We start from the raw sequence: 20,090 nt of genomic DNA on the forward strand, positions 1-20,090 counted from the left end.
ACATTTCTGTCTCTAGAAAGAAGTATTCTGTTACAAGCATTGTGGAGATGCTGCTGTATTTAACCTCAGTTAAAAGTGATTTTTTCTGTAGCTATTCCCTAGGAAAGTAAATAGGAATTTCTTATTATTACATGTCAGTTTTTATGTTACCTGGCAACTCTCTCGGTGGAATTGAATTCATGAAGGTTGTGATGACTGGCTAACATAAATAGCATTCCATTGTTTTGAAAGAATAATCTGTCTTGAGGGAATGATTTCTCAGAATATGTAAAGATGGCAGGCTGAAGTATAGCGCGGCAATCAGGGATACACAGGCCTTTTGAAGCAACCTTTTGAAGAAGCAGAAATGTTGCCAAGGAATTTGACAAGCATAGTTTTCTAATGGGGAATAGTCTTATAGAGAATGACTTCTTAAGAAGTGATTTTTTTTCTTTGTCTTTTAGCACCACAGATTTCCATTTTTGAGCTTGGCATGTGTGAGTGGCACTCAGACCAGCCAGCTGAGCCTGCTCAGGGGGCACGGCTGCAAGCCGGGCACAAGATTGCCTCCTGTTCCTTCCTGAAGGATTCCAGCAACAACACTGAAGGTGGGGGTTTAATTTAACTCAAAATTACTAGCTGTCATGAAGAATATAGTGGTTTTCCTGGCAATATGGTGCCTCAATGTCAAAACAGAACAAAACTACAAAAAATACTTGTGTGTATTTTGTACTTAGGTTTTGTTTTGGCTCTTTAATAAGAACACCGTGAGCACTCCTTCTGGTAAGACATAAAATATTTTATTGTAAGAATTAATTACTTTTTTCAGGTATTCATGAAATATTTTAACATAAGAATTCCAGTATAAAGAAATAGCTGATTTATTCTCCAGTTTATGCTTTGTATGAGATCTGTGCATGAATTTGGTGAAATTAAATTAAATAAAATCAAATTCATCTATGCCCCCAGCCCTTGTGTGTTTTTCTGTTTTGTTTTGATTCTGATACTTGGGAGTTTGACTTGTGTAGTACTACTCTGCTTGAGCATATAGTCTGGAACCTGATTTTAAACCTCGTATTAGGGCAAATGTAAATAAATAATTATTCTAGAAAATAGTGTGCTACCTTTAAAATCAATAAAGTTAGTCCACATGCAATTTTAAGAAGCAAAGATCATCAATTGTTTTTGAAGTCACCGTGTAGTATGTCTCTATGGGTTTACGGGAAAGGTTTTTGAGGGTTTAATGATGTAAATCTCTCAGTGTTCTGTTGAGAGATGGAATTGTTTTGCCTGCTAAGTGTTTGCCTTGTGTACTGAGACTGCCTTCAGAGGGGTCAAGTACTGCTAGTTGCAATAGTACAGTTTGTGATGCAGCTTTGAAGAGCTAATATTGTGGAGATTACTGCTTGAACTTTGAACCCACAGAAATGAGGCAAATCTCATTGATAGAAGCTGAATGAATGTTAGATATTGTTTTTATTTTAAAAAATATTTTAAAAATAAATTTTAGCATGCATTTCAGTACATTCTAACCATAAGTCAAATTATCATTGAATAGCAAGGAAAAGTGCCTGAGTGTATACACTATGTTGAAAGTAATTTTTGCAGGTATGTATAATGAAGAGCATAGAGCAAAGAAGATTATTTTCCCCTTAAACGTGAAGAGAAGAGTCATATCGTCTTACAATTTCCTCTGGGGTATCTAATAAAAAATAGAGTTTTAATTTGATTTTATTTGAAAAACTTCCCTTAAAGTCATTGTATCTGTGCCACACCTTAACATGACATCTTAAGGGCTAGTAATGGGTGTGGATTTCCCTTTCAAGGCAATATTGAGAACACAAAAGATACTGAAATTCTGTAAGGGCTTTTACAGGAATGTATTACAAGCACTGTCTATGGAAAAAGAATATATTTGGAAATATTTTCTGCGGAGGTGCTTTGGCATTATTGTATGGATATGCACAGGCAGCTGAGTAGGTTGAATTTCCCCAGCTGCTTAGGGAAATTCTCTGTGCTTCTAAGTCATAAAGAAAAATGAAAATGTGTGAAGAAACAAGCATCAAAACAACAACAGAATTTAATTAATCATTAACATTGAAAAGTATTGAGAAATCTGAACTGTGATTGCTGATCTCTCAATAGATTGAGTATTTCTATTCAGGCAGATGTGTTGAGACATAAATGAATAGGTTCAATATAAAAAAGAGTTCTATAAACTAAAGACATGGTATGCAAACTGTAAAAATGCCATGCTTGAGGGCTCAAACTTGCAATGTAAATAGAGCTTGACTAAGCTTTATATTCTGATTTTGATCAATGCTTTTACTTCTATAAATAGAAGAGAGGTAAGAAATAAAATTGTAAAGAAGAGGTCTAAACAATTATATTTATAAAGAAAAGATTTCTTACAGCCTTTGAATAATCCTCCCTTGCTGGAGGATTCCATTCTAAATTTAATAAAATACCTTCTGTCCTTGGAAGACCTTTTCTCTTTGTTCCTTTATTGCTTTGCTTCTCTAGTTTTGTATTGTAGACAATTTATCTATAATTTTTCCTCTTAAGTTCTCTGGTGCTTAAAGTTCTTACAGAGGTTTTATATTCCCCTGTAATACTGTTTAGAAAGTACTTTTTTTGTTGTTTTTCTTTTTTCATATATGTTTCATATATGCCATTGTAGTTTCCATAGTTTATGTTTCTTGCATCGGATTAAGCAGAAGCAATCACAATGCTTGCACAAAATGCCTTCCCTAAAGTAGAGTAAGCATGCTTTTTGGGATAAAGGATCATTCTGGATGCTCCATAGGACTTAGGTTTATCTGGAGTACAGCACTTGCTTTCTTGTCAAAAAATCAAGTCAACTCCTCTTTGCCCTGCTTTTAAAGATTCAAATACTTGAAAGGGCAGAGGGAAAAGGATGTTAATTATCACTGGGCTCGGAAAGTAAAATTGGTTGGTTTCATAATGGCATCAGAACTCAGAAGTTAGATAAAAAACTGGTAGCCTATCTTCTAGTGTTGCATATCTCTCATGCACAAGATTGTACTCATAGAGGTGTAGATGCTTTGTTCATGTCTATGACATAGAAATCTGGGTTAAATCTACAATATTTTCTTATATAAAGGTTAGTTGCTGTGACATGAAATTACAAGCTTAACTGCAAGGAAATTTCAGGAATATATTATAGTGTAAATCATTGCATAACACAGAGTAAACAGGCAATAAAAGGAAAAGAACATGCTCCTTTATGAAAATGAGTATTTTTCTTGTGAAATGACACTTTCTTCCTTCACCTTGAGATTGTGTAACATTTGTATTTGAGATAAGCTTTATTTAGAGAAATAAACACAGAATCTGCAGACTTAAGACCTTTAATCAGTCTTTGTTTAAACTATTATTTTAATAGTTGCTGCAGAAGGCAGCAAAATATTCAGTGACTCAGGAGGCAGGGGAAAGAGCTGATGTATTTAGTAAAAAATATTTAGCCTTTTTATTTCTGAAAACTAATAGGCACTGTTGAGGTGATGGAGAACTTAGATCTCTGTAGGAATGCTTTTATAAGGGCCAATAGGTCAAGAAGAGCATAAATTGCTTTTCTGCTTCCCATAGAAAGACAATATGCTTCCAACATTTTGTTGCAGAAGTTCTGTCTGAGGAGTAACAACCTTGATTACATGGTGGAGATGTGACTGCTTCTTGTACCAGTAGTGCAGATGACCTTTATTTCTTTTGTTGTTTTTTAAGCATTGCTGTAAAAAGCATATTTCCTGAAAACCACAGTGGCAAGAAAGCTCAGTTTCCACATATATTTCTCATTAGATATTGAATGTTTGTAAATGTAAGGAGGCTGAGCTGGGACTTCTTGCAGGTTTAAGCATGCAAATTAAAACTTTGAGATACTATCAACTGATGTAATTCGTGGTTGCTGGGGTTATCTGTGAGTAAAATGAAAATATATATATATTTATCTATTTAATAGGAAACAGATGATCAGACCTCATTCTTGCTGGAATGGGTCTTTGGTGTAATTACATGAGAGCAGTCATTATGTTTAACAACTGAGGAAAATAAAAAGGTTTGTGAAAAAGTGACCTTTATGTCCTTTCCTTTTTTTTTCAGGCCATTTTGAGTGGTTAGAAGCTCATGACAAGGCATTATATGAAAGGGCCCATCTGAACAGCTCCATGTGTCATTGTTCCAGCAAGAATTGCCATTTTCAGTTTCACTACTCCATGGCAGAGAGCAGTGTTCTCAAGGCAGTACTGCTTATGAACCAGGTAAGTAGAAAAGTGTTCATTTCCAAAAGGTAAAGCTATGGCAGCCCAAGTGTTACCAGACAAAATGCAAGATACACCTGCTGCTGCATGCCTGTCCCCTGAGTCAGCTTGTGCAAAAACTAACTTGGTCACTGGTTTTCCAGTAATTCCACTGGTCTGTGCAATTGCAAAACCTGAGTGTTTGCCATTTCAGCTATGAATTGATTTGATGGGTAAATGTTCTGCAATAAGGCTGCAAGGACCCAGCTAATACAGAATTAAATCAATTGCAGATTTCAGGGGGGAAATCTATAATAACAGCTTTTCTAGCCTTCTTTCCATTATGGAAATAAGAAAATAGGTGCTTTTGTCGATGGAGACATATTTTAAAAAAGTTGTTGATTCAGGATAACTGGAAAGTTCTTGATTAAACACCTGCTTTGTTTTGCCCAAGTGTTAAAGCAGTAATTTTTCTATTCTTCTACCTATTAGTAGATAAAAGCAACCTGCCAGAATGAAACACAAATGTCAGTTGAGCATTGATAACTATTTCCATGTTTCTTATCTCTCCTACCTTATGAGACTTTCTGCTGTTAGGATGTTCTCTTTTGGAAATCTGGTTTTGATAGGTTAGTGTTGATGCTTTGCACTGCTAGTTAATGAAAGCAAGATCAGCAGAGCTGCTCTCATTGAGTTAATGGCTCTCATATCTTGATGCTGGAGGTGGGTTCTTATCACCCAACCGTATGCATATTTAAATATTAGATCCACTTTATTCACAAAGATTAGAAGCTAAAAACCCCAAAGTATAGCACAACCAAAAGGTCTTAAAATTAGGAAAGGTAATGGAAATAATTTATTTCTTTCTGATTGTGTCTTTGACTATTCATGAAAACAACACCAGGCTTTTGCTCATGTTTCATTTATAAAAGCCAATAGTTCTATTTTTCTATGACTATGTCAGGGAATTGTAACAAAATCAGTGTTCTGGTCAGAATGCATGGATTTTTTTGCCATAGTACTTGCCAATAAATCCCTAGATATGACACTTGCAGCAACATTGAGACAGAATAGGAATATTGATTTTAGCAGTTCACCTGAGTAGCATCAATGGACCCAATTCAAGAGTTGTTTTTCCTGGAAAACAGAGCAAATGATGTAAGTGAAAACCATAGGAAAACTGACATATGAGTTCCCATAGAACTGGGAGCCTAGATTGAATTAATTTATAAAGTGGTCCTTACATGCTCATTAGAAGAACATTTTCTGGCATTTATTACATCAGTCCACTCTGTTTTCACAGATTCGCTTAGCCCTTGTGTTTTAGTAAATTGAATTTTTCAGAAAGTGTATTTACTGCATATAGACATTTAAAGATGAGTTACTCATACTGCAAAATTTGTCAGAAAAATCTTCAGAAACACAACCTTTTGCTGGTAGTTTCAGGAAAAATTAAACAACATACAGACTCATGTTTGACTTCTTAAACTGAAATAAAGGGAGAGTAGGCTTTTTCACATTTTGCTACTGAATCATTAGATTGTTTATGAAAGACAAAGAAATATTTGAAACTAGCCAATAGTAAGAACCAGAAGTGAGGGTTGAGTGCTTATTCTGACCCTGGAAGAAAACAGAGCTGCTGTCCTGGAAGCTGTCATTCAAAACAATCTCTCAATTGTGCGTACCTTGCAGTTTCCTGCACATCCAATCCGTATATTTATTGATCAAAACCTCTTGTCTTTGAATAACTCCTGCTAAATCCCAGAACTGACAGGCCCACAACCCGTGGAGTTTGGATTATACTCAATGTGCAGTTTCAGTACTGTTCTTAGAGGCAAGTAACACAGATGTTGCAAATTTTTCTCTGGCCTTTCTCACTCTTTCAATAGAGCAAAGATGAGTGAACATATTTTTTAATACAGACATTGTGGTATCAATCAGAAGACGGGGAATTTAAATTGCTCTTGGGTATGAAGAAGGATAAGGAAAATGGACTTAATATTTACTTAAATGTAAGTAAACAACAGTGACCTGTTGGTTACTTACATTTACTTTGCAGTCCATGATAATCTGCAGCTTTTCCTCTTTTCGTGCTGGCTTGCCAAACTGCTCTTCATTAAACACTACCGCATTTGACTATTTGATTTTTCTTTCTTAATTGTGACTCATACGTCTTTGAACTTTGCCTTATTGGTTTGGAAACTGGTTTCTGGATACTGAGATGATTTTAAATGCAAATGTTGTTCTTCACAGTACTTTTAATTCCTCCCAATATAGTATTTTCTATATTGTTTTAAAATTTATTTTTCATCTGACTCTCCACACTCTCCAGACAGTCAGCACTATAAATATATCAGGTTCTGGAACAGACCTATGCAGAATTTTATTGTAATTTTCTGTTAGTTTAATAGAAAACTATCGACATCTCCTCTTCGAAATAAGCTCACATTTCTATTTGCACACACATTTTACAGTATTTTCATTACACCAAATCACCACAACTTTTTAAAGCATGTGTTATATGAGATTGCTTAAAAACCTTAATAAAGTGAAGTAACTAATTTTTCAAGTCTGTTTATGATTATAAAAAAAGAGACTACACTGCTAAACACAACTTTCTCCTCATCAGAAGGAGCTAATATAAGTTTCTCAGTTTCTATTTCTCTAGCTGCTTACAAGGTTGTTAGCAATTTCTTATAGCAACTTTTGCTAGCAAAGTGTCTTAAGAGTTGTTCAGCATCTTGGCTACAATTGCATATTCTGTATTTATCCCTTAGCTGCCATATGTGTACTTTGTTCTCCCAATTGTCTAATTTCCTACACATTCTCCTCAGGTTCTCAGAGCTTGTTGTTGATAGAAAAGTATTCTTTATAGCATGCAACCTTTACTTAAAAGTGTGATTCCATTCCAGTTTTAGTACTGCTGGCTTATATGTGTTTTTAACAGTATTTGTCTATTCTGGTCCATATTTGAATTTCCATTTAGCAATATTAACTGTTCAACTAACATAAAATAGTCACAGAATCATAGAATGTCCTGAGTTGGAAGGTACACACTAGTATCATTGAAGTCCAACTCCTGACCCTGCACAGGACACCCCAAATGTCACACAATATACCCGAGAGCACTGTCTAAAAGCTTTTTGAGCTCTGTCAGGCTTAGTGCTGTGACCACATCCCTGGGGAGCTGAGCCAGTGCCCAGCCACCCTCTGGGTGAGGAACCTCTGTCTAATACCCAGCCTAAACCTCCCCTGACACAACCTCAGGCCATTCCCTCACGTCCTGTCACTGGTCACCACAGAGAAGAGATCAGTGCCTGACCCTCCTCTTCCCCTCATGAGGAGGTTGTACACTCCAATGATGTTTTCCCTTACTCTTCTCCAAGGGGAACAACCCAAGACACCTCAGCTGCTCCTCATACAGCTTCCCCTCAATCCCCTTCACCATCCTCATGACCCTCCTTTGGGCACTCTAACAGTTTAATGTCTTTTTTATATTGTGGCACCCAGAACTGCCCCCAGCACTCAGGGCGAGGCAGCCCCAGCTCAGAGCAGAGCAGGACAATCCCCTCCCTTGCCCTGCTGGCCATGCTGTGCCTGATGTCCCCCAGGACAGGGTTGGCCGTCCTGGCTGCCAGGGCACTGCTGGCTCAGGTTCAGCTTGCCATGGACCAGGACCCCCAGGTCCCTTTCCATGGCTCTGCTTTCCAGCATCTCATTCCCCAGTTTGTAATTCAATTAGCAAAATTAACTGTCTGTTAACTGACAGGTAAATTTTAACATTTTCAGTAAAAATGGAACCAAATAATATAATGTTGAGCCCATCACTTACTGTTCGTTACTTGTTTGTTACTCCCTTTAATTAATGGGCTTTTCTTCTTTTTATTGTGTTAATCTTTACATCTTGTATGGATTTGAAAAATCTAGAAATTAAGCAATAAAATATAATTTCAACTAATGCTTATACATGCAAGTATATTTGCATCCTAATGCACAAAAATTTTCTATGTGTTCAACAACACTTGCAAAAGTCATGTGAGTACAATCCTCAGCAGAAGGTGAAGTTGATTAATCATAGTGGGGGGAAAAATAAGCCTTGATTGCAAATTACTCTCTGAAAAGAGAAGGAGGGACAAAATAATGGGTGCAGTTGCACAGCGGTGCATGTATCGATATAGAAATGTCCAAAAAAAAGATAAAAATATTTTATAGATGGAGACGTTTATAAAATGTTGTGATTTCTCTTCCATTCTTCAAATCTGAGTGGCATTATATCAGAAAAAAAAAAAAAAACCAAACCAAAAAAAAAAAAAAAAAAACCAAACCAAAAAAAAAAAAAAAAAAACCACCAAACATTGTGGGGAAAAGAAACAATTCTTGCCCATTTTAGCTTTACAAAAGGTTGTTTATCGATAGTAATATATCACAGTAAGGGGAATAGAGTAAAGTTGTCTTGAGCAACTGCTCCCCTGCATCATCAAAATAAATCTTGAAGGAAAGTACTGGAAAAGAAAGACCTTCCATATTTTGGAAGAAGGCTAGTGACACAAGGAATGTGCTAGAGGGGTTAACCCATTTGTAGCAAAGAGGTGGAAGAATAGGACAAGGAGGGTGAATACTACAAGTATTGTGAAGAAGAGAAACTGTGTTGTTGACTTATTAGAGCTGTATAAAATCACAGGGTAAAATCTGCTTTAAATACTCTTTCATCTTAGGTGACTTACACCTTTCAGTGAAAATAAAAGTCCCAGAAGGTCTCGCTACTGTACAGAAAACTCAAGTTTACTGCTGCAATCTATTTGTAGTAAAATTAGTTTGGGAGAAAAATGGTCATGGGGCTGGGTTTCTAAGCTGTTATCTGAATGTGAACAAAATTATAGTATTGGAGTTCATCCAGTCAATACACAGCAAATACAGTGCTCCCCAAAAGATATACAAATGTGTTTGAAGGGTTTGTACATGCAGGTGGGAGCGACGAGCATGTTAAATAAAAGCAGTAATTTAACCACAGGCTATGGTTTTAATCTTCCATGCAGTATGGTTCCAAGTACCTCATCCTTTTCTGTGTCTCATATCTGCCTAAGATATGATTAGGCGGATAGATTTCCTTTAGAAGCTGAATTATTTAGTAAAATGAAGCAAGTTTTACACAGAATTAGGTGTTCTCAATATTGAAAGACTTGCTGCATATGTCATGTGAAGAATTGAACAAAACCATCTATACTAATGTAGAAACTCACAGCTGACTTTTATTTCTGAAATCAAGTATGCCATGTGCTTTATCCAATTTGATCTCTTCTGTCATTGAGTGTTTGAAATTAATGTGTTGCCTTGGCCCTGTCTTGCAGTTATCCAAATTTTCTTTTCTTTTCTTTTTGTGATCTTTGAACACATGTTCAATGGGGATTTAATCTTCCAGCTTTGTTGATATATCAGAATGACCTTGGTAAGAAAAGAGCACTAATTGTCTGCACATCACAAATCATTTCAATGTTCTTCTGCTGGCTCAGAGCCTATCAAACAGTAGACAGCACATTTCTGCTCTCTTTTATATTATAAAACAGGAAAAAAGATAACTGTCCTTGTCTATAGTACTGATAACATTTCACATGCCTATCATGACCCCTTTTATTAATATCCTGTAAGAGAAGTATTTTTTATACTTTCAATTTGTTATCATACAAGAGACTCTCCATTTCTCTTATCCTGCTTTGCATCTTTTTCTGAACTGCCACTAATTCTGTAATATCCTTTTGTGGAAAAGGTATGACCAATACTTGGCAGCTTCCTAAAAGTAGTCTCAATATTGATATTTTTAATGGTAAATCTGATTGTATGTATAGTCTAAACTTTTCTTGCGGGTTTTTTCTCTCTTTTTGGTTTTGCTCTATTTTGCAGCTGCTTCTTGAAAAGATTTTGTGTGGGTGTATAAAGTTCAAATTTCTGCCTTCTTTATGCCTCAGTATGTTCCAAGTGGGATCGTGACCCGAAGCAGAGTGTGTGAGATACTTTTGCCAGATTATTGAATCAAAAGGGCTTGGAGTGCTTGCATAAAGGGAGCCTTACCATATGTAGCACTCTCCCTGTTACCTTTAGGAGGTGGAATTAAAATGGAGGATTAAGGTAACTCAGATCATGAGTAAAAGTTGTTAGGTTGTACTCTGTGTGCTTGCTTTACAAATTAAAAAAAAAAATTTTAGCACAATTGGCTGGGTAATTCTGACAGACTCAAACTTAAGTTCTAAGAGAACTAAATCTAATTAATTACACAACAATAATATAAGCAGTTATTTATGAAAAGGAAGCTTATGTAGAGAACACCATGGAAACATATTGTTAAATTCAGCAATAACATGGCTTAATTTACATATTAATTAACATGAATTCTACCAACTTAGCTCCTGTTAATATATTATTAGTCTGTTTAGTCACAGTAAACATGTGTTGTTTCCCTTCTCTTCAACAGACGGCAGAGCAAAGATTGCAAATGGGTATGAGAAGCTCTACTTTTTCACATAGAGCAACTTTGTATATAGTGGTTGTTTGGCTGGGAGATGAAAAGATTGAGGATGAAAAATGGCCTCAATAACTTCTAGAGGGAGAAAAATTATCTTTATAACATTGTTTTCTACATTTTACAGGAGGAACATGTCTTGTGGGAAACCAACGTCATGACTAAGAAGGAATGGGTCAAAGTGAATATGCAGCTACCAGCAGGGCTAGAAAATATAAAGGTATGAATGCAAAAGACATGTGCTCAGTTACTGAAGATCCTTTACTTCTTTGTTTGTAAATCATCTAGGAAGCTTAAAAATGAGTTAAAATTGTGCGTATATTGAATGTCTTGTTATTTTTTCATTGCTTCAATATGACTAAATCTCTGGCTGTAGCTCAAGAAAACATCTACACAAACATGACATACAGAAGCTTCTGCACTTGAATAATATGCAAGAAAATTCATACAAATCTCATCTGATTCTAATTAGTTATCTGAGTCCAACTCAGGAATTTCCAACTCATTTAAATGTATATATACTGTTAAGTGAGATGATGTAAATGATCTTTGTGGAACTTCAGTGGAATTATGTAAACCAGTAATTGGGAAGATACCTTCTCTTGACATTTCAGACACAGAAATAAATGCTAAATTGCAGCTACTTAATTTTTATATTAATTTGCAAGCTTCCATTTTAAGTAACTTTCCATTTACTTTTTTTTTTCTTTTTTTTTTTTTTTTTTTGTAGTTCTGTAAATAACCATCATATTTTACTGTTTCAGCAATCAGCTGAAAATAGAATGTCTGTGAAAGGACAAAATATAAGCCCACTGCAGGAATTGATGTTTTGACAGATGTTAGAATGAATGCATTTCAGTAAGCTAGTAGGTTCTAAGGGTGTGTTGTTTCCTGTCTCTCCTTTTCCCATGAGGACAATTTTGAATAAACAAGCAGGTGTGTAATTAAGTTATCTCTAGTATCTAAAAATAAATAAACATCTGCTTAGGTTGTATGTTTATAAGTAGGAAGCCAAAACTGTGTATTCTTGTACAAAGACTGCAAGGGTCCCTTGCACTTAGGGAAGGAAACATAGTATCTTTAAATTTGTGCTTATTTCATATTTTCAGCACAGCATTCTGTTTTTTCAACTGGTAGAGAGAGCATGGAAAGTATTAGATGACTTTTGTAATTTTGAAGAAATCTTCTGTAGTGGAAGAAAACGACCTATACAAGTCATGTTTTAGAAAGCAAAATGCCTTGAGTTTTCACTCCAACTTAATCCCCAGGCTTTGGGAAGTGTGCTAGACTCTTCTGCTTATGCCTCAAACCAGATCTGTTCCATCTTCCTTCTGTTTTGTCAGATACTCTTACACAGTGCTTTCTGACGCTTGCACATAACTACTTTCTGAGACTCACACTTTGGTCGTGTCCCAGCCTGTGGAAACCCACAAATCCATTTTTATTTATTCCTCCAACTCCCGCTCTTTTCTTTCTGAGTGCTTTCTTTTATTGCCATCCTAATCTTTTTTGATGAATTCAAGCTTTCTTCTTCCTACTTGCTGCTTTAACTCAGGTAAAATAAACCTTGAGAGCAAAATGGGATAATTTCATTGCTGTGAGAGCCAGCAGAGCTGGGCTGCACTGTGCCCAGGAGCAACAGATGCTCTTCTGGAATTTCATTGCTATAAATCAGCTTGTGCTAAATCTGCTCAGAGCAAGGGAGTTCTGTCAGAGAGAGAAATGCTCCTTGAATCTCTGTGGCCATGTCAATAGCAGTAAAATAAGCAGGGTGAGGGCACAGGCCCAGGATTGGTGTGTGATTGTCCAAATAATTAAAACATCAGCACAGTTCCTAGAAAGGTTTTGACCTAAGCAAATCAGCCACCTCCAATCCAGTGCCCAGAACATTTCCAGGACTGCAATCAGGCAGGGACCAACCCTACAGCAGAGACTGGGTGCATCCATTCTGTTCTATGTGATGAAACAGTTATCAATTATTAAGCTCTGCTATGCCAACTGGTGTCCAAGGACACTCCCCAGCTCAATTTACACACCTGTAAGTGGAAATTTTCTCTTGGGGATCTGCAAAATGAGGCTTTGAAGACACTTCAGAAAGGAAGATGGAGTCTTTAGGATATTAAATTTCAGGACACCTTTCTAAAGCATGGGGCCATTACAAATTTTTAGCTAAAGGTTTATGAGACTAGGATTTTTTTCTTTAAAATAGACTTTTTTTCTTTTTAACTTCACTTTTGGAATTCATCAAACTTCAGCTTAAAATTTCCCATAATTTCAACTTGAGATAGCCATACAAAATTTCAGATTCTGGTTTGAAATTTATCACAACTTTGCAAGGGAAATTATGAATCACTTTTTGCACCTAGACCTGTTTTGTGTGAATAAAAATCAGTTTCACTCCATTGTCTGTTAATGCAAATATTTTATTGACAGCTTGTGTTTAAAGGAACACTCCAGAGCAGGGCAGGTTTCATCTGCCTGAACAGCATCCAGCTCTTGGATGCTGCACCATCAGAGCCAGGAGGTTTGTGCTCCTTGGAAGAACCCCCCTGCAGGGATGGGCAGCCCGTGGCCCCTGGATCAGCCTGTGACTCTCACCCGGACTGCCCTGGTGGCAGCGATGAGGACCCAGCCACCTGCTGTGAGTGAACCCCATTGCTTTAGAGGGACAACCTGCTGAGCAGTGCTGTCAAACCTAACATTTCATTTCAACAAATCACTAGAAAAAATATTTTAAATTTCTATGGCTTCTTTTCCCCAGAATATTTAATGACATTCAGGTGAGAGAAAATGTTCATAGCATTTTCTTCTTTCCATTGTTTTGTGTTTCTCTGTCTGGCCTCATCATCATGTTTTAGATGCAGCTGGTAATTTGTTTAATAATCTGCTGAAATACAACATTTACTGTATTTTTGCTTAAATATATTCCCTACATACCACTTTTATAACTCTGATTTGCTAGAGAATGAAATCTGCCTTGGGATTTGTTCTCTGAACAGTTTTCTAATTTAGACTGTTTGTGAATTACTGTCAGAAAATGCATTAAATGACATGATATTTGCACTATTATACAAATCACCACAAAAATGTAGTTCAGAAACTGCATCTTCATTATATTTGCAGCTGAAGGTGAGTTTGTTTAGAAGCCACGGTTTCTACTGTACAATCAAGAGTAAAAAGAAAAGAATTATAATCACTGAAAAATGTTTGTAATAATTCTGAATAATTTTAGATCTCCGTGTGAAAACATCTTTAGGGACCCTATCACTTCTAAAATTAATATTATAGGGCATGCCATAAGTATGTATGTTTGCCTGTGGTAGTAATACTTAAATATGTGTTTAACAGAAAAAATGTGTGCATATTTAAGATACTGGTGATGATATATATTGCTGCTGGGAGGCGCCAATTAAATTTTTGTGTATTGCTCAAGGTAGCAATAATATTTTATTTTCTAATTCCTTGATGAGACTCCAGGAAATATTTGTGACTGTAAGCCGTTTTTTAAACTCACAGTCAGAATCCTTAATTTTTTTTTCAATTACTTAAATAAACATGTGGGGATTATCTCTGAAACAAGTAATATATGAAAATGATGAAATAACATTTTAAATAGGAAGGTATATACTGTTTTATCTCTGGGTAGAATCTAAGCAAACATTAAAGTCTGTAAGGGCTCCCTCTCTGAGAGCTCTTCTTGATTTTTACAAGACTTGACCCTTGCTATGTCTGTGTCTCTGTGTCTGTCCTACCTTCACTAGTAGGAGTGTGGAGAGTCCTCATAAATTCTTTGGGAGGAATGGAATAAAAGGGAATTGTATTTTCCAAGCTGGACTTTATTTCTCAGCAATTTAGTGGTCCCACTTCATAACAATGAAAAAGAATTGTGGTGAGGAGCAACTAGAAATAAAAGGGAATAATTTTTAGGCTTCAAAATATCATGAAAAATAATTGTTGCAGTTGAAGGGCGCTTCTAATCATAGTACACACGATAAAAATGAAGATAACTCCAAACATTTACGGGCCTGTGCCTCAGACACTGGACATGGATGCTAGGTAACCAAAAGATTACAAATTAGTCAGATCTAGTCAGTCTTTTAACGATCACAATAGAAGTTTTGGGAATATTTCCTCTGTTGATGACTCAGAAAAATGGAGATTTGGCACAAGAAGGAAAAGTCAGAATGATCTGATGGTTTCAACATTGTATTTGTGGAATTTCCAGAGTTATGGTGCTAGGACAAGGAATGATGAGAGCCACAATCAGTGCAAAATGTTCTTCAATAGCTCTGCCTAGTGCTCCATTCTCTGCTGCTGTTACTTGCTGCTGCAATTAACTTTGGTTTTTCTACTGGCACTGATTCTCCACTAACTCTCTTCAAATAAAAGAAAACATGACACTCAGTTGAAACTGAAGAATAAGGATTGTTTGCTTAACTACCTGTTGAGATATGCACATATTTGAAAAGGAATCATTTCATTGGAGCAGTGTAAAATGTATTCATCCCCCAAAAAGAGGGTGGAAAAAGGCTATTTTCTGAAGTATAAGTACCAATAGTAGTTGCTTATTTCTCTTGACTACTGGCTGAGAAGAAAGAGTACACAAAAATATGCCATAATTGAAATAGCAATAACTATTGTTAAAGTTGGCCCATTTTAATGGATAATATTGTCTTGCATGCTTCCCACACTCCTTTTCAGGAAAGATGGCCCTAATGGAATATAGCTACTCAGCAGTTTGGTCAGCTTAGAAGATTCATCTTTCAGACACTTTCTATAGTATTGAGAAAAAAAAGTGTAAAGAATTTTTTTTTTTTAATTTTTGTCCTTTGTTCTTTTATTCCCATTATATCATTTTTCCACAAGATCTTGTCCTCCATGATGTTTAGAGTTCACTCTATTTATTCATATAGATTTTCAGTAAAGTTTCCTATCTGGTACAGTGATGTCTTTATAAGGTCTTTTAGCATCTATCCTTGGACACATTCTCAGTAGTTTCCTTTGCTGAAGTGCTCTCAGGTACTGAAAGAGCTGACAGATCTCCTACTGAACAAAAACAATGGCAGACAGCTGTTACTTAATATGAAGGATTCCCCTCCTTTAAAAATTTCTTTGTTGCATTATGAGGAATTAAAAAATAATGTTTCTCTTTGGTCACGTTGATTTGACAGGAATAGTGTTATAATAACACAATTTATTATGAGAACAAACACATAAATATTTTGCAATGCTTCCTAATCTTTCTGTTTAATCTCTGCTCATTTGAATAAATATATATTTAAGTCTATGAGACTTAAAAGTCTCAAAAATTAGGAAATTGTCTAGGAAAACACTTATGCATATGAGTAACCATCTTTATTTGAGTTGTTAAAATCTATGAATATAATGGAGTGCCAAGTTATGAAAGTATAGGTTTTACTATTAAATTCTACATTTTCATTATGTCTTTTCTAGCACCTTTTATTTGTGATCACTTCTATATTTTTTATTTCAGTGAATTATAACAAATTATGAAAACCTAGTTAATATATTCAAACAGAAAGTGAGATGCAGGGCTTGGATAATTTAAAGGATTATAAAGAACCCTTTCATGCTGATGCCTTTTCTTTATTTCCCACCCAATACAAAGGAAGTTTTGTACTAAATACTGAGTCAAATAACTAATATTTCAAGCACTCTGCTTATTATTCTTTTACATTATTTATGCATAACCTTCACAACACTTATAAACCCATAGATGCAAATGAATCAGTTGCTAGCAGTCCTAGCAGCTTGGAAACAAGTCTAGGAAGCACTTGCTATTTTCAAGTAATATCACATTTTCATGCAGTAGTCTTTCTGGAAATTATCTGCTCATCAGCATCCATGTAAATTCAAAATTATTGTGTGTTGGGGTCATCCTACAGGTATTTCTGAAAGAGGATCACTTCCATTTAGCTTAATTAGAAGCTTTCTTAAAACAGCCATCTTTACTGCTTCTGCTTTTAATTTAACACCTCTAGTATTACCTTAAATATTCTCAGCTTTTTGTAGGATTTGTATAATTTAGGAATATGGAACACATAGAATGAAGGAAACCTGTATAATTTTAAAGCCATGTAGCTTTTACAGCATTTCATTTACAGTATAGCAATTTACAATTGCAAATCCTTGAAGCCTTTCACAGCAGGTGAGCACAGACACAAATATTTTTATTACCATTCAACACTGAAGTGGAAAGAGCACTTTTTAGTCTGAATACTTGTTTTAGTAAACATTTGTGCATTTTCTGTGACACTGAATTTGCCTGAATTTGTCAGTCTTTGTTCAATGATCTTGTATGTGCATGTGGAGAGCAAGAAGTTCCTCCCATGCTATTTTCACAGACTTCACTGCTGACCAGCACTGTGCAGCCCTTTGTGTTTCACCAGAGCAGCTCCAAGCAAATGTTACCTTTGCAGAGCAAGGGGGAACACAAGATTCTCTTAAGCTCTAACCCTGAGCCATGGAACTGAGTCTTTCCAGAAGGATGTGAGGCCACCTCACCTATGAGAGTTATGAGTCATCTGTCTAATGACTTATGACATGAGGAAGCTCAGGCTGGATGATCTGTGGCCATCTGGGATATTTCTGTATGAATCCTTTAACAAATTCTAGGTAAATAAAATTAATCACAAGCCAGTAGGGAAAGTGTACAGACACTCAGAGAGAAGGTGTATGTGTAATCCTTCACTTTCACAAAATGACATAAAATGTTAGCCAGCAATGACAAAATATTAATGGCAAAGAGGTTCTTTGGTTTCTGTCCATAATGATAATTATTACTCCAAATTCCAAAGATACTTAGGTGCTGCCATACTAAATGAGAGGAGCAGCCCTCCTCTTTCTATACTGTTGTTCAGGGAAACACCAACCTGATGGAGAGACCAGCTGAGTGTCCCCATTTGTGTTCATTTGTTTGAGCTCTCAGAGCAGGATTGAAAACCTTTGTGCACCTGCAGGCTGGCAAAGCTGAAGCAATATGACTTGGTTGGTAACCCAGCCTAGTTGACAGAACTGCTTTGTTTTTACCCTGGGAGGATCATGAGGAGATGGGATAGATAGAGTAAGATAGTCAAAGAAAAAAATATTCCCATTTCACCTCCTAGTGCTCTTGAAATATGTGCTTTGTTTCCTGGACTTTTTGGGGGGTTTTCTCATTGTTGGTTTAGTTTGGTTTGGTTTTTGTTATTGGGTTTTTTTTCTCTTTTTAATATGTTGAAAACAGTTTGTATTGATTGAAAATTTTTTTCATTGTATTTAATGGCTTTAGTAACCTACACTTATTCTTGAAACTCAAAAAGTTTTTGGGAACGATTTTTTTTTCTGGGCTGCAACATTGGATTTTTGTAAAAATGGTGTAATAATTACTCCTTCACTAGTTAAGAAATAGTAATATATTCACATGGACTAAAAAAAAAAAATTCAAATTTGACTTTTAAAATGAAAGCAAGCTGTTGTTTCCTTACTATTTAAATTTCTGTTTTGCTGAATTATGAAGGTAACAGTCTAAAATGGAGAACTTATTTTCCATTCAAAATATCAAAAACCTATCTGCAGTTTGAAGCCATTGAAATCTTCCTAGTGAAATATAAAACATAAGCTCTGGTGCTGAGAATTCCAGTAGGAAGGGACATAATGCATCGGAAAAGAGTTTTATGTCAAACTTAACTCTAGCATGACTACTCAAAAACTATAGGCTTTGCAGTCACTTATGTTCCTGCTATGGATAGTGAAAGATTATCTATAATCCCTTGAAGGTTCCGATAAAAATGTTGAATGTTTGATAGGAAAGGCACATTTCTTAGAGCTTATAAATGTTTGAGGAATGGAAAAACACCCTGGAAAACTGTCTTACTTGGATTTGGGTTTTAGCCAAAGCACAGAACTTTTCTTTCAAGCTTGATTAAACATTTACAAGCACCCCTTAAGTTTTTAGAAAAAAGCAGGGATAAAGTATAAGTTTGACTATTAATTTGGACAAGCGCATTTCACTCACAGTTGAAGGCAAGCTGTTCTACAACATATTTAGACTTTTAAATTGAAGTATCACTTCCAGATACTACCTAGGGGGATCACTTGACTTTGGTAATTGACTCTGGTCAGGGTTTCTGCATAACTGGGTGCTTGTTTAGTGCTTTAAATTTCAAGTGAAAGGTGGAATAAAACAACATTTAGCATCTAAAGTGTGGTGAGCATTACCATGTTCTCTTATTCTCTTTTTCTCTATATTCATTTCCTCTCCACCACCCAAAAGAAAAAAACCCGAACCAACCATCATCATCAACAAAACACCAAAACCAAACATGAATCAAAAAACACTCAAACTAACCATCAACCAAAAAACACCCCAAAGTGCACTACCATGAATGTTCTTCATACCTTTATAATTGTATTCAGACTTGAATAAAGTTTGAAAAAATAACTGGACAAAACCAGTTTCATTTGGGATCGTGTTTTGCTGTGCGTGCATGTCTCTCCCCTCCCCCCAACTGCTTATATATTCAGTCTAAAAAGGGATGTCTATACATTTCTTTCTATTTCTATAGGGTTAGAAGGAATTGTACTACAGGCAACCAGTATAAGAAATGTTGATTTCACCACACCTCTCTTCCTGTTGACCATTAAGGGCAGTGATGGACTCTGATCATACAAAAGCTGGTGTTTTTATCAGCATGACAAATGTCCTTGAGGTACCAAATGCCTCCAGTTAAAATAAAACAATAATTTAAAAAAATGTTTCCATGCCAAATATCTTTTAGAGCTGTAAAATAATAGTTATTAGTATTATCTTGATCTTAGTTTCACATTTAAACCATTATTTTAACTTGTTTTCTTTGGTGCCTACAAGGTCATTTATGGATGTCTTTTTGGATGTTCCTGTGCAGGCACTGAAGTCAGCTGTTTTATGCAGAAGACCTTTTGTGGGGTTTAGGAAGGCCAGGAGAAAGAGAGATTTAAGCAAAGAATGTTTGCCTTTTTTTATTACATTGGTTCTCTCAAGACTGCTTAGCTAAGGAAAGCAAAATACCTAGATATAGTATTAATTACCAAAACAACTTAGTCTTGGTTATCAATTTGTATATTCAACCTTAATATACTAGCAATTGAAGTCTAATTAAAAAGATATCTTGTGAAAAGCATGAAAATTTAATCAAATAAGTTAACCAAGTTTCATTTTAAACTAAATATGCTGCACTAAACAGAAAACTATGCACCATCAAATTTTAATGTATATGGTGAAGCCAGATAAGAGACACTGATATTTGTGCTTTATTTTGTATCTTAAGATTTAGCTGCTCAAATAACCTCTATATTCCTGG

General features: G+C 35.7%; 1 protein-coding gene across 1 annotated transcript in view; it reads left to right on the top strand.

Moving 5' to 3' along the window:
* The window catches only part of MALRD1 (MAM and LDL receptor class A domain containing 1), a 236,196-nt gene that overhangs the window by 16,254 nt on the left and 199,852 nt on the right, over positions 1-20,090 (top strand). The window contains exons 6-9 of the mRNA XM_041408374.1: positions 444-587; positions 4,099-4,256; positions 10,877-10,969; positions 13,183-13,390. Coding sequence (XP_041264308.1) covers positions 444-587; positions 4,099-4,256; positions 10,877-10,969; positions 13,183-13,390 — 603 coding nt within the window. The remainder of the gene's footprint in view (positions 1-443; positions 588-4,098; positions 4,257-10,876; positions 10,970-13,182; positions 13,391-20,090) is intronic.

This window comes from Onychostruthus taczanowskii, unplaced genomic scaffold (genome assembly GCF_017590055.1).
Source record: "Onychostruthus taczanowskii isolate IOZ18803 unplaced genomic scaffold, ASM1759005v1 scaffold3, whole genome shotgun sequence".
NCBI classification, from domain to species: domain Eukaryota; kingdom Metazoa; phylum Chordata; class Aves; order Passeriformes; family Passeridae; genus Onychostruthus; species Onychostruthus taczanowskii.